Genomic DNA, 16,153 nt, shown 5'->3' on the forward strand with positions numbered 1-16,153 from the left:
AACATACGTCGTCAAAGGTTGTTTATTTCCGTCAATGTCAGTAGGGGATACAAAACCAGTGTTCACAGATGGTTCTGTACGAGGCACACTTTGTCCAACGTCATCTTTATTTTGCCTTCTTGCCTTCTCTTCAGCCAATTGTGCCTCCAAAGTTGCAACCCTCCTTTTAAGTTCTTCAATTAGAAATTCTTGTTCCTCTAAGGCACGCATAAAAGTTTCTCTGCGAGCTCTTTTTTGTTTCTTCTTTCCTCTTGGTTTAGCATCGTTTCTTTTAGGTGTTGGTCTGTATTCCTCCTTATCCTTCGTTGAAGGACCACCATAAACATCGTCAACAACCTGAAATTTAACAACACATTACACATTACACAACTTTGGTCAATATATGAAAACATAACAAAACTTTCGATAACAAACAACTTACCAAACCTGTCTCCATACACCGTTTAACGAACTTGTCTCCAACACTTATATTCATCCAATGCAATATTCGTGGAAATTTATCAATAGGACCTTTTGGTGGAACAAACAGCTCAAAAAACCATACCTAAGACAAATAAATCATCTTAACTTGTAACCGACTTAATTCAAATAACATTTTAAGCAAGTACATCAAATACTATTAATTACCTGCAGCATGTACACACAACCGTTGACCTAAACGTTTGAAATACCTTTTCCTTTCTTCAAGCCTTTTGAAGCTTTGCACAAACTATGTAACAGAAAACGATAAACTAGACTACCCCAACAATAACTACCCAAAGCACTTAAGTTGTCAACAACATTAAACATTACGGGAAACACTTTCCTGCTACGTTTTGGAAATAAAATCTCACTTATCCCTACCAGGAGGTAAAGGCTACAAAAATGAGAACAAGGAATCTTCTTCTTTTGTTTTCGCATTAGAATTTTGTATATTGAATTCAATTCCTTTGTTCCTTTGCCTATGTATTTCACACATTCACTATTGCCCAGCTCTTCCTTTAAGTTAATGTTTGCACCATCTGTACTCAGTCCCAACCCTAAATAAATATCATTTTCATTTATATTCAAAACTTTATTCCCAACTATAAAACCACTACTACAGTCGTCCCACTTACCCAATAACTCACTCACTATATTTCTACCTACTTTAACATTGACATTGACATCTAAAAACCAAGCAAATGGAGTTGTCGCAATCAATGATCGATGCTCCTTTGTTAAGCGTTCGTTCAAAGTACATATATACTTTGTCGAAAAAGAGTGACGAACACTCAACTGCATAAACCAAAATCAAATCATCAAAACAACGAAACCCAATAACCCAAGCACCACAACACAACGATACGAATCCCAAACATTAACCCAAATCAAATAACCATGCTACGTGATGCCCAAACCGAATAACCAAGCTACGACATGGAATGGAAAACCACTTACCTTAGTCGTCGGACAATCGTCACCGGAACTTCCCATTACGCACGATAACAGGAGACCAAACTGGCCGGAGACAACAGGATGCAAATGGAACGAAGCGAGACGAAATGCGACCTTCGTCCTGTCAAGAGAACGGACCTTTTGCAATGGAACAGAGAAAGGGAAAGGCAATGGAACAGAGAAAGGGAAAGGCAATGGAACAGAGAAAGGGAAAGGGGTATTTTAGGATTTTCACTCAAAATAAGGGTTACGGTCATAGGTTTTAAAAAAAAAAAAATTAAACAAACCAATGAGGTGGCGACACGTGGCGTTGTCAAAAGAGTGTTAAAAATCTGTTGTTGGAATATCGCGGTCCCGTTTAATAATAGAGATTTTCTCTAACAAGAGAGCAAAGATTCTATGACGCAGAAGCTGATACAGATGACAGAGTGAGACATAACATTGTTGCATGATATTGTTCCATGTTCTTTGCCTTGTTGGTTGATCACTGAGGCCAACATCAAAAGTAACATTGTTCCATGATATTCCGTTCTCATGTTGTTCTCAACACACACCGTCTTCAATTCAAACACAAACCCAAACTCCCCTCATTAACAACACTCACCAAAACCACCCATTTTTCTTCACTCGTTTCCACTTCTCTTCAAAGTTTCAACCACACAAACCTTCTCCAACTCTGCACCCTTTGCCACACCCTTTCCCAAATCAAGCAAGCCCACGCCTTTGCCGTCTTCCATGGCTTCCTTCCTCGCAGTGTCTCCCTATGTGCCTCTCTCATTCTCCGATATGCCTCCTTTGGGCACCCCACATCCTCCCATATTCTCTTCCAACACAGTGTTGTGTATTCCCGTAGTGCTTTCCTGTGGAACACCATTATCCGTGCCAATTCTGTTGCTGGTTTCTTTGATGAATTCAGCAACTATAACACCATGGTTCGTGCTGGTGTTAAGCCTGATGAGTGCACCTACCCTTTTGTTCTGAAGGTGTGTTCTGATTCTGTGGAGGTTCATAAGGGTAGGGAGGTTCATGGGGTTGTGTTTAAGCTTGGATTTGATGGGGATGTCTTTGTAGGGAATACCCTTTCGGCCTTTTACGGGAATTGTGGGCTTTTTGACGATGCAACGAAAGTGTTTGATGAAATGCCGGAAAGGGATAAGGTGTCGTGGAATACTGTTATCGGTTTGTGTTCTCTTTATGGGTTTTACAAGAAGGCACTCAGGTTTTTTAAGGAGATGGTTGTGGCCGTCCCACGGATTCAACCGGATTTGGTTACGGTTGTGAGTGTGTTGCCGGTGTGTGCGGAAACTGAGGATGAGGTGATGGCGACAAACGTGCACTGTTATGCATTGAAGGTTGGCTTGTTGGGCAATGTAAAGGTTGGAAATGCGTTGGTTGATGTATACGGGAAGTGTGGAAATGAGAAGGCTTCCAGAAAAGTTTTTGATGAAATTGATGAGAGGAATGTGATTTCCTGGAACGCTATCATTACTAGTTTTTCTTTTAGAAGGAAATATATGGATGCTTTCGATGTATTTAGGTTGATGATTGGGGCAGGTGTGACACCGAACTCTGTCACCATTTCTAGTATGCTACCTGTATTAGGAGGATTAGGACTTTTCAAGTTGGGAATGGAAGTTCATGGGTTTTGTTTAAAGATGAATATTGACTCCGATGTTTTTATTGCTAATGCGTTGATAGATTTGTACGCAAAATCAGGATCTTCAAGAATAGCATCTACTATATTCAATAAAATGGGCGGGAGAAACATTGTATCTTGGAATGTTATGATTGCCAATTTTTCTCAGAACAAGCTTGAGTATGAAGCTGTAGAATTAATGAGGAAAATGCAAGCTAAGGGAGAAATCCTCAACAATGTAACCTTCACAAATGCTCTTCCAGCCTGTGCGAGACTTGGTTTCCTGAATGTCGGAAAAGAAATTCATGCCAGGATTATTCGGGTTGGATCTGCCCTCGATTTGTTTGTCTCTAATGCTCTGACAGATATGTATTCAAAATGTGGATGCTTAAACCTTGCTCAAAATGTCTTCAATATTTCTGTCAGGGACGAAGTTTCCTACAACATACTAATTATAGGCTATTCTCGAACAAATGACTGCTCAGAGTCTTTAAGTTTGTTTTCAGAAATGATACTCTTGGGCATGGCTCCTGATATTGTTTCTTTCATGGGTGTAATATCAGCTTGCGCAAATCTAGCTTCCGTAAGACAAGGCAAAGAGATCCATGGTCTGCTGGTGAGAAAGCTTTTTCACTCTCATCTTTTTGCGGCGAATTCGCTCTTGGATTTGTATACCAGGTGTGGACGAATAGATCTGGCTACAAAGGTCTTCGACACTATTGAAAACAAGGATGTGGCCTCTTGGAATACTATGATTTTGGGGTATGGTATGAGGGGTGAGTTGGACACTGCAATGAACCTTTTTGAAGCAATGAAGGACGATGGTGTGGAATATGATTCAGTTTCATTCATTGCTGTTTTGACTGTGTGTAGCCATGGAGGGATGATTGAGAAAGGGAGACAATACTTTAAGATGATGAGTGATCTTAATATTGAACCAATGCATACACACTATGCATGTATGGTTGATCTCCTAGGTAGGGCTGGTCTAATGCAAGAAGCTTTGGACCTTATCAGAGGCCTTTCTATTGTACCAGATACTAATATATGGGGTGCACTTCTTGGAGCATGTAGGATACATGGGAACATTGAATTGGGGCACTTGGCAGCTGAACATTTGTTTAAATTAAAGCCTCAGCACTGTGGATACTATATTCTCCTTTCAAATATGTATGCAGAAGCTGAAAGATGGGAGGAGGCAAACAAGGTTAGGGAGTTGATGAGGTCAAGGGGAGCTAAGAAAAATCCTGGTTGCAGTTGGGTTCAAATTGGAGATCAGGTGCATGCATTTCTTGTTGGTGAGAAAATTGACAGCTTGGATAATGACTTTTGGATGTCAGATTTTTAATTTTTGTATATAATATTAGTTTACCTACACATTTGAATCCGCACGTTATAATCGGTAGGTAAATCATAATTTTTATGTAATGATAGTAATATATTTGAGGATTATATGGCGAATCTAGGAAATTTTGAAGTTGCAAGACAGTAATGTTGGAGGCATTTTCTGGTTGCCGTATTGATCATTGTGTCCTTTTATGGTTTAACCTCATGAATAATTTTAATGGAATTTTATCTACCCGTTTGTAAATGTTTGTAAATGGGAGAGGGACAAATATCATATTGGCCTTCACAAATATCATATAGGCACGGTGAATAGTGTTTTTTTTTAAATTATTTCGCAAAACAATGTCTAATAACTTGTAAAGGAAATGTATAAAGATTGTAAGATGTTTAAATGTTGGTTTTTATAAGATGAGTAAATGGAAAACGTTTTAAATAGGAAATCAATAAGCCACAAATTTGTATATTGGTTTACTCAACCTCAATTACGTCTTGTTCTTTCTTAAGAACTCTTGAGGGGTTGCATTAATATTTTTTAAGATCACACAAGTTTTACTTCTCCAGGTTTACAACAAATATTCTCACCACTCTTGGTTCCCTAGTAAACACGACTAGTTCGAGTTTAATCGCTCGCGATTTACAACAAATATTTTTACCATTCCTGGTTTCAAACCTAGACAACAAGTATACACAAGTGTTTTAATTCTCTTCAAAATTTACAACACAATCAATGTTAAGAACAAATGTACAAATGATAAATCTAAAGGACATGATATAAATAATATGAGGTGTTTTGTATTTTGCTAAGATTTTTCTCTCAAAAGATATTCAACTTCAGTGATATATGAGCACAACAAACTTGAGTTCACTATTCTTTTTGTATAATCCTTTTTGCATTGTTTATTCTTCTTATGTTATTTTTCTTGTGTTATCATCTTCTTTTTCTCTTCAAGTTTTCTCTATATATAGCCTTCCTTGAAAGATGTTTGTTAGACAAAAAATTGACTTCAAAACAACAAGTAACCTTTAGGTTCGAAGTCAGACTTTGGTATACTTTGTAGGTGTCAAAGCTTTTTCTCATAGCCTTAAACAAAACTTGAGCTTGTACCAAAGTCAAACTTTGGTATACTTTGTAGGGGTCAATGCTTTTTCTCAAAGCCTTAATAAAAACTTGAGCTTGTACGATGTGACAGAGCAAATGACTTCAAGGAAACAATCCTAGAATGTTCTTCTTCTCTACAATGTCTTTTTCTTGGGTGTAGTGATTATGATCATATGTTTATGCTTTATTGATTTGCACGAATTTCAAAAAAGAAAGGCATATAAGATTCAAAGTACTTTACAGTACATGCAATAGATGTTTTAAACATTGATAAGCATTAGACATTGTTGAAGTACACAAGAAAACACTAGAGGGTGTGAAGTGGGACCGGGGGTGAATAATGTTTTCAAAATATTTTCACTAAGCAACATCTAATGGTTCGTGATAATAGTATGCATAAGTGAACTATCTTTGGACGATGTGTATGTAAGATCAACAAATATAAACTCTTACTGACGATGACATAGGAAACTGAACAACAATTTAAAAGAAGAAAACATTAAGGTTCAATTTTTATATTGGTTCACTTAAACTTGAGCTACATCCAGTTCTTCTTTAAGAACATTTAAAAGATTCCATTAATCATTTCAAGATTAGAATGAGTTTAACCCACTCCTAGTTGAATATTCTTACACCACTCCAGGTTCCAAGTATAATTCATTCCTGGTTGAGTATTCTAGCCACTCTTAACACTAAGTATAATGAAAGTACAGGGAAAACAGTAGAGTTTTTGGGCAACAACATGAAGTTTTTGAAATAATGTGAACAAAAGTATGTTGTCTGATGATGCAAATAAGCTGCACAAATTGATCCTTCAACTCTGGCTTTGTTTTTTACTGAACGTTTTGATTCTCCCATAAACCTTTTAAATAGATACATCCACCTATATTGCACTAGTCCATCAAACCATGCTTCGTTTGAAAAATGAATAGGAAAATGTTCTAATGAATCAAAGAATGCATGAGGAAATATTCTTTCTAATTTGTAGAGAATAAATATAATATTTTCATCCAACTTTCTTAGTGAATCTTCCTTTAGCTTCGTCGAGCTCAAATCTTTGAAGAAGTTACTGATTTCTATTAGTGGATTTAACATGTGCATTCGCAAAGAGATGAACGTTGCAAGGAGTAATGTCTCCATAAATACATGACAATCATGACTCTTCATACAGTGAATACTACCTTTTTCAATAGCACATCTCGCCAAGTTTGAGGAATAACCATCTAACATTCTAAGTTCCTTGATCCATCGACAAACTATTCTAGTGTCGACTTTTGATAAGGTGTAATTTTTTTTTGGCATCAACAACATCCTATTATCGTCCGACTTCAACTCAAATCTCTTCGGTCACAATATAAAGGTAAATCTTTTCTTGCATTTGCATTATCCTTTGTCTGTCTAGTGACATTCATCACCGTGTTGAAGATGTTGTCAAAGAAATTTTTTCTATATGCATGACATCAATATTATGTCTTAGCATGTTATCTTTCCAATACAGAATATCCATAAAATGCTTCTTTTAGTCCAATTATGCCACTTCTCATACCTTTCTATCCTAGTGAGACCACTTTTTGTCACTTTTGGAAAATGTTTGACTCTTCTCCAAACTTGTGACGGGTCAACCTCTGCGGTGGCATATTCGTTTCCACATGCCCTTTGCGAAATTCCTTTTTGTTTCGCCTAAAACGGGTGATTAGTGGGCAATAACCTACGATGACAGTCAAACCAACAACTTTTCCGGCCATAACTTAATAATAATGTCTTAGTATGCTCTATGCAATGCGAATAAGCTAATCTACCATGCGTGCTCCAACAAATAACATGCCATATGTAGGGAAGTCATTAATTGTCCACGTTAAAGCTGTCCTCATAATGAAATTTTGTTTCCTTGAAACATTATACGTCCAAATAGCACTCAAAACTTCTTTAAACCATCAACCAAAGGCTCTAAATAAACATTAGTCGCTGACTTGGGATTAGATGGACTAGTATTAGACACGTTAAAAACATGTAAGGCTTTGTCATACTCAACTCAGGTGGAAGATTTTATGGAGTGACAATTATAGGCCAACAAGATGAGGATGCCTAAATTGTCGGATTAAATCCATCCGAACATAGATCAAGTTGCACATTACGGGGATCACTAGCTGTCGCAACCGGAATCGCGACGGGACGACGATCCAAATAAGAAACGCGGGTTTTGAAAAGAGATTTTGGAGTCGCCACCATAGTTTATTATGGAAAACTACGGAAAAACCATAAAACGATAAAGCACGGTCCACGAAAACCAAAGATTGGGTTCGGGAGTCGGTTACGCGTGGGGAAGGTGTTAGCACCCCACAACGCCTGCCCTAAGGCAGTACCTTTAACTAAATGCACGAATATGATGTGATTTTCAAAATGTTTAACTATCCCCTAAAATAAAATTCTAAAATAAACAAAACATATTTTTTAGTTTTTTGGGCCCGACAAGGATTGACCTTGCTCCTACGTATTCTCATTCAAAATGAGAAATCAGGGTTACGTAGTTCTTTTTAGAAAACTGCTTGAAAATTTGTTTGAAAATTGTTTAGAAAATTTTGTTTGGAAAATGATTATGGATAAATTTGGATTTTTGGGGAAGTGAACCTGACAAGGGCTAGCCTTGCTCCTACGTATCTCCACTTTTGATGGAGAATCAAGGATCACGTAATTCTGGGTAGGAAGATTGTTTGTTGTTTAAAATTGTTGATGTTTTTGGTTTTTTTGAAGATTTTATACCTTTTTTTGTATTTTGTTTAAGAAAGAGAAAAGGTTGTTAGCACAAGAACGATGCGTGCGATCACACATGTGCATAAACCTTTAAAACATATTTTGTTAATTTTACTTAAGGAAAAGAAAAGGTTTTTAGCACAAGGACGATGCGTGCGATCACACATGTGCCTAAACCTTTAAAATATATTTTTTGTAATTTTAGAAAAGAAGAAGGAAAGGTTTTAGCACAAGGACGATGCGTGCGATCACACATGTGCCTAAACCTTTAAAATATATTTTTGTAATTTTAGAAAAGAAGAAGAAAAGGTTTTAGCACAAGGACGATGCGTGCGATCACACATGTGCCTGAACCTTCAAAACATATTTTTGTAATTTTATTTAAGAAAGAGAAAAGGTTTTAAGCACAAGGACGATGCGTGCGATCACACATGTGCCAAAACCTTTAAAACATATTTTTATAAATTCCTTTATTTAAATTGTAAATATTGCATTATTAAATATATATTTTAGGATAAGTAAATATCTAGAATAAGTAGATAGAACAAAATAAAATAATAAATAAAAAAAAAAATAAAAAAAAAAATAAAAATAAAAGAAATAAATAAGACAAATGAAATAAGATAGACAAAATAAATGAAATAGAATAAAATGAAATAAGAAAAACAAACAAATAAAAATAACGAGCGTTGGGGGGAATTATGAACGGACGTTGAGAAAAATAGCCTGGACGACGAGCGTTCGTGGGTAATATGACGAACGTATGTTGAGTAAAGGAGCCTGGATGACGAGCGTTCGTTGGTGGAGATAACGAGCGGACGTTTAGAACAGGAGAGTGGATGACGAGCGCTCGTTGGTGGAAATGTCGAACGGACGCTGGGAAAGGAGACTTCATGACGAGCGTTCGTTGGTGGAGATAACGAGCGGACGTTTAGAACAGGAGAGTGGATGACGAGCGCTCGTTGGTGGAAATGTCGAACGGACGCTGGGAAAGGAGGCTTCATGACGAGCGTTCGTTGGGGACGAGCGTTCATTGGGCGATGACGAACGGATGCTAGGAGAGGGGCTGAATGACGAGCGTTCGTTGGGGAACTGACGAACAGACGCTCGGAAAGGGGCTGAATGACGAGCGCTCGTTGGGACGAGCGTTCGTTGGGCGATGATGAACGGATGCTGGGAAATGGGCTGAATGACGAGCGCTCGTTGGGACGAGCGTTCGTTGGGGAATTGGCGAACGGACGCTGGGAAACGGGCTGAATGACGAGCGCTCGTTGGGGGACGGGCTGAATGACGAACGCTCGTCGGGGGACGAGCGTTCGTTGGGGAATTGGCGGACGGACGCTGGGAAACGGGCTGAATGACGAACGCTCGTTGGGGACGAGCGTTCGTTGATGAATTGGCGAACGGACACTGGGAAACGGGCTAAATGACGAACGCTCGTTGGGGACGAGCGTTCGTTGATGAATTGGCGAACGGACGCTGGGAAAAGAGGCTGAAAGACGAGCGCTCGTTGTGGACGAGCGTTCGTTGGGGAGATGGTCATCCAAACGGTTCGTCCAAGAAGTTGACGGACGGACGTTCGGAGAGGGGGTAGATGACGAACGTTCGAAAAAGGCCGAAAAACATGCGTTTATTATGGGCTTGGCCCACCCGGTGGTTTCTAACCTAGAATTCCCCTAGGGGTTCTCTGACTCTACACTCAATGCTGCTTCCCTCCATCGAGACCCAGGTCTCTTTCTCTCTCTGACCAGGAAAAGCTAGGGCTGGGATTGCCTCCCTTGAACACCTGCGCCATTACTTCTTCCAACCAGCCACCGCGCCACCACCTTCCACCCGTCTCGGCGTCGGCGGCGACCCCAAGCACCACCGGAACCACGACGTTCTCTCCCCTTCTCTCTCGCACTAACCTAGGGTTGAGGCTCTTCCACCTTGGGCACCTCCTGCCGCCGCCTCTGCCAGAGCCGGCCACCGTCGCCTCTAGCTGGAGCGCGCTTCTTCACCGGCGCCACCAGTGTCACTTTCCTCCCTCTCCGTTCGAGGGCTTTCTCGGCTGCTAATCGTCCCCGCAAAACCACATTTCCCTCTCTTCTTCCCCTAATTTTTATCGTTTTTTATTGATTTACTGATTAATTTGAAAATTACGAGTGTGTGTTGTGTACATCTGAATGTGAGGGGTGAATGCTGGATTTGTTCTGCCTTATGTGTTGGTTGGGTATGCTTGTTGGAGGTGGCGTCGGAGATGTTGGGGAGATGAGAGTGATGATGCTGGAAGTGGTGCTGGAGATGAAAGTGGTGAGAGGAAGAAAAGGAACGTTGGGAGTGGATTATGGTTGAAGATGGAGATGAGGTGTTGAAAATGAAGAAGGTAAGGGATGAAAATGATGGGTTGGCCGTGGGGTGTTGGTAGTAGTGTTAGAGATGATGATGCTGGAGGTGGTATAAGGATGAAGATGTTAGGTGCCCCCGTGGTATAAGTATGGCTTGTGGCAGTGGGTGAATGTGGATGATGGGTGTCGGAGATTGGTCACTGTTCTTGGCTGTGGCTTTGTGCAATGCAGATTGAGGATGGTGGTGTTATGCGTGAGTTGGGATGGAGTTTCCGTGATAATGGTGTATGGGTTGGGGTCTCTGCTTGAGTTGAATTTCTGAAGATGAAGGAGTATGTGGTTGTATGTGATGGTTGTGGCAAATGAATATGGTTGAAGTGAATATGGTTGATGATTCGGGGAGGGGGATCCAATATTGAGGTTTGGTCGTGTGGTATCAGGCGTTGGAGATGAAAAGGGATGAAAATGATGGTGTTGGCCGTGAGGTGTTTGATGAATGAAGAGTAAAACGATGGGTGTTCCTATTAACCGTGGGCGTGGTTTAGGTTGTTGGGAATGGACGGAGGAGGGTGACGATGATGTTCGGTAACATAATGGATGTGTACAAATACCCAGGGTATTCAACAACATTCATATACAAATTTAACAACAATCGTAACAGAGATATGTTCATGGGCAAGTAACCAACTCAGTAGAACGTGGAGTGTAAGGTATTACTTACCTCTTCGAAGATCCGTTTGCTATTCCCTCTCCGGCTGGAGTTTGTCTTTCTCTGCAGATGAAAATGGTGTATGCCCCTCAGCAATGGATGATCCAAGATGAAAGTCCAGTGTCAAATCCCCCTTTTCTTTTCTCTCCCCAAAAGCAGAATCCCCCCTTTCCTCTGCTCCCCTGTGCTTTTGTGCAACTCCGTATCTCCCAAATTGAATGTACCAGCCCCGTACAATCCAAATTCTCCCTGCCAACCCCGCACACTCTGCAAAAATCGTTTTCTGCCCCTTCCCCCTCCAACACGCGTACTGCTCTTTTCTTGTCCCCCCAACCCGAAAACATTCTCTCTTTTCTCAGCTTCTTTTTTTTTTTTTTTTTTTATCATATTATATTAAGCAAAATAAGTTTAAAAAAAATAAGATAAAATAACAATAGAAAATAAAATAATAAAAAAGTAAGAAAAATATATATACATGTATATGGAGAAAAATAAGATAATATATGTAAATAAAACTAGGATAACACAAAAATAATAATAATAATAATAATAAGAAAAGAAATAAATAAATAAATAACAATAAATAAATAAAAGATAAAAACGAAAATATGAAATAGAAATAAAATAAGTAAATAGTATAATACACTACAGTAAAGTCCAAAAGGTCAATCCGGACGAAATTTGGTATTGACACTAGCAAATGATGAATGTTTTTTTATCAAAGTGCTTCCAGGCTTCCCCACCAGAACGATGGCATAGCATTCCTTGAGTTTTGTTACCCTCATGCCATGTCATATGTTGTGTTATTCATTGAAGAAAACATTCTTTATAATCTTAGAATTATCGGCAAGTAGAACAAGAACTTTAATGGAATCAATTTTTTTGCCTATGACTTTCATGCACTGTGTGATACTAAAGCTTCCCATAAAATTTGCATTCAAGCAAGGATGCATCACTTTTTCCATTGTCATTGTCATTGTCATAAAAGAGCATGCAACCATTGACACAACCATCAATCTTCTTCGCTTCTCATCCCAACTTAGAAACACATATCTTGGCTTCATAATAATTTTTTGCCAAAGAATTATTAGGTGGTGTCAAATCTAAAAAGATTCTTGAAATGAAGTCCAATGCTTGATTGAGAATGTAGACTGGCATTTTTACTTTGTTGACCATTGAAATATAGGCTCATTTTCCTCTGCCAATGAATTGTAAAACCTTTGAATGACTTCATTTGGAGACTCTTCATCACGAGTATGGTTTGTTTGTTGTTGTGCACCATGTCGACTAAGAGCATTATTGATCATCTCTTGCATATGCATAAATTGATCCATCTTAGAGGTTTCTATAAAGTTGTTTGAACCTGATGATTGCCAACATTCACAAGTCGTGGAGGTAGAAGGAATTTCTTCACCATGAAATGTCCAAATCTTGTATTTTGGCACAAAACCTTTTTGGTATAGGTGAACTTTTACCACTTCATCTTTCAAAATTCTTATACATTCCCACTTAACGCATGAACATCTAATCATTCCCTCAAAAGCATAATATTTATAACGTCGAGCGGTCTGCACAAATTCTAAAAATCCTTCGACAAAAGTTTCCTTCAATCTTCTCCTACCGCTATAACAATGGTCATACGTCCATCCACGATGGTTGAGAACTTCAACCATGTTCAAAAGCTAAAGGAGGAAAAACTTATGCATAACAATCTTGTACCTAGTAGGGGAACTTGGGGTAGAGCAAGAATGAAAGTCAAATCAATATTAAGTCACATTGTGTATATATCATCACCCCTGTTATTTAACAACAAACTTAGGATGATGAACTAAGGTGAATTTTATTCTATAGAACCAATGCCTTAAAGTGAATTCAAGGCATTTAGTACTTACAATTAAGTCACTGGCCAAATATAGCCTTCTATGACCAAATTTTCCTTTGCACCTACATTTTAGCCTGTTTTGACCTTTTATTTAGAGTTGTGAGGTGAATTAGGTTGTGTTATAGGACATTGTTGAGTTGAAGTGTGAGGAAGCTTAAGTGAGAAAGCCATATGTGACTGACTTGGTTATCAAAATAGTTTGCATATTAGTGAAAAAGAGAGAAAAACTAGAAAACAATGACAAAATTATGCTCAAGAAGAAAAATATGCAAAATATGGAAAACAGGTAGGATCTAATTAGGAATACCAAACTATCATTTTTATGGGTGAGGGAATCTAATTTATACCCAAGACATACCAAACATACTCTATTCAAACAATTCCATGAGAAGATGGACTGAACTAATATATCATGTTCCATTTTCAAGTCTAAACTTATCTTAGTCACATTTTTAGACAAATAATTTCATAATGATAATTAAACAGAATATCTACAGCTAAATTTTATCATTGCATTACTATATAAGGACAAATTTTATCATGATAAGAAACGAATAAGATCAATATAATAGTTGTATCACCAAATTATTGGGCTCTTATTAGTTACAACCAAATTTGTACTAATGACATAACTCTTATCAAACTCAAGTCATTCATGCGCTTAAATTATAATCATTACACGTGACCTTTTTTATTAGGTCAATCAATATTCATCCATTCTTAAACACATACTTATAATCACATTCTTGAAATAATGTATGCATATGCATAAGCAATTTTACAAATATTCTTAGACAAAACATAAAGATGTAGAGGGTAGAAACTATAAAGTTGCACAAAATACCAAAACAACCCTAATCACAAGAGTTAATCAGGCCTTACAAAAACATGAAGCAAAACATATACTTCAAACCTTTTCTATATTCCCCAATTCTTAGCCAACTAGCTAAACCCCAACAATAACCAGTAACACAAATGGGACAATTACGAAAAGAAATGGAAGTACCTCAATCTTCACTCAACTAAGACCTTCACAAATGGAAGCAACTTCAAACCAAAATACAGAAATAAAACCAAATCCAGATAAAATTGATGTTGCACATTATAAAACAAGTCACAAACTTTTATACCTACTGAAAACAGCCAAAAACTAAAAAAAAGAACATACCTAAAACAACAACTACTATAGCTCAAATTTGATAACACTAGTTAAAGACTATCAAAACACTTTCATACAACTCAAAACAACAAAAACAATGTGCAACCAACCCAAAATTGAAACTGCATAATAAAAGTAGTTGGAAAAAAAGAGCTCATAAAACCACGCTAGACAAAGCTATTGAACATCTATATGGCATTGTTTTATAGTTGTCATCTTACAATACACAATTGGAAGCCTCACCTTTGTTTAATTGGGAAATTGAACACAAACATAAGCTTTAATTTTTCACCAACACATGTTCTACTATATCATTAGGGATTCAGACTGTTTGAAAGAAATTAGGACTTTCGAAGCATTTGGAAGGCACAAAAATGCCCAACACAAGGATATAATCAACAAAAACAACAGTTGGAAAAAAAGAAACTCATGAAACCATGCTAGAGCTATCTATTGAGGAGGAATTGCAATTAGAATCAACTTATGATGCTTCATTTCATTTCCAGAACTGCATCAATATGCTTAATAGGGACACCAAACTTGCTTTCAAGCCTCACAACCATGTCTTCATTTTCATACCTGTTATGCTAGGTTGGCAGTACCTTTAACTTCATCTTGGTGCCTTAAACTCAAATAAACTAAGCTTTTAAAGTTTCAATTATTGGTATAAAACGGTCACTCCTAATCACACTTTCATTATCCTTAATTGCAACACTTTTCATTCATGTTAAGTGTTTTTCATTAGTTGAGAGTGCTAAAAATATACCTCCTAGTATATATTCATTTTCTATGATGGATGATATCACACAATGCTTGTTTTGACTTCAAGAGTTATTTCTTCTAAGCACTCTATTTACTTTCTAATTTGGGATAGGGGCTACACCTTAATCAATTCTTAAGCTAATGGATGTAAAAGATCTCATTTTAGCACATGTTAAATCTCACTTGTAGGTAATCTCAAACTTGGTCATTATACTACTTTAACATTAATATGTGTATTGTTAATTAATCTCCTCCTTTTAATCCTGACTTCTTTTCATTATTAGTCTTTATATAGATTATTCACTTTATTTACTGTTGGCTATTAAAATGACATGGGTTAATGACACATGCACATGGGTTTGCGTTAAAAAATCTAACTAGTGAAGGGTTTTATAGGTCCACACATAATGTCGTTTTATTTGTGTAAGGAGATGGACCAAATGAGGCCCTCATGCTAACCTATTCAGTGGTACATGACTCTTTTTCATTAACACATGCATACTAACTATGATGTTAAAAGCATAATACTCTACAATTTTTATAACACCACTACAAGAATATTGCAATTACATACGGATTATTACATACGGATAATGATCCGTATGTAATGTAATAATTACATACGGATATTACATACGGATACTAAAAAAGGATTTACATACGAATTATCCGTATGTAATAATCCTTATGTAACATCTATATATAACGTACATGCGTAATGCGCGAGAAAGTTACCTAAGGAAAGTTTTCGTATGTACTTTCTAGAATTCATATGTAACCAGAAACAATTGTTATCTACCGATATTACATACGTATCTAAAAAATCATTTTTAAAAGAAATTGAATTTAGGTTAAGCCCCTTTTACTAAAACCCTCGCTCGAGCTCTCGTCTTTCACAACCTTCATCTCTCGAAGCTTCACTTCACCTCTCCTATCTTGAGCCTAACTCCACCTCTGTGCCGTCCATCCTTCAGTCTACCTCACATCTCCCGAACCTTCACTCCACTTCTTCTCTGTCCAACCCTAACTCCACCTTTCTTCTGTCGAACCCTAGCTCCATCGTTG

The 16,153-nt window shown here is 37.7% G+C and overlaps 1 protein-coding gene across 1 annotated transcript; it reads left to right on the forward strand.

Annotated features, from left to right (window-relative positions):
- Positions 1 to 1,781: 1,781 nt before the first annotated feature.
- LOC148192521 (pentatricopeptide repeat-containing protein At3g16610-like) lies at positions 1,782 to 4,643 on the forward strand. Its single transcript, XM_088098232.1, has one exon. It carries the CDS (start codon positions 1,935 to 1,937, stop codon positions 4,398 to 4,400), a length of 2,466 nt encoding a protein of 821 aa, XP_087954358.1. The 5' UTR covers positions 1,782 to 1,934; the 3' UTR covers positions 4,401 to 4,643.
- Positions 4,644 to 16,153: the final 11,510 nt, after the last annotated feature.

The sequence above is a fragment of the Vigna umbellata genome, chromosome 9, assembly GCF_029865625.1.
Source record: "Vigna umbellata cultivar VRB3 chromosome 9, Vumbellata_1.0, whole genome shotgun sequence".
In the NCBI taxonomy this organism is placed as follows: Eukaryota; Viridiplantae; Streptophyta; class Magnoliopsida; order Fabales; family Fabaceae; genus Vigna; species Vigna umbellata.

What these genes read in the sequence shown, in the direction of transcription:
- LOC148192521 (XM_088098232.1), top strand. Translation starts at nt 1,935, where the DNA reads ATGATATTCCGTTCTCATGTTGTTCTCAACACACACCGTCTTCAATTC.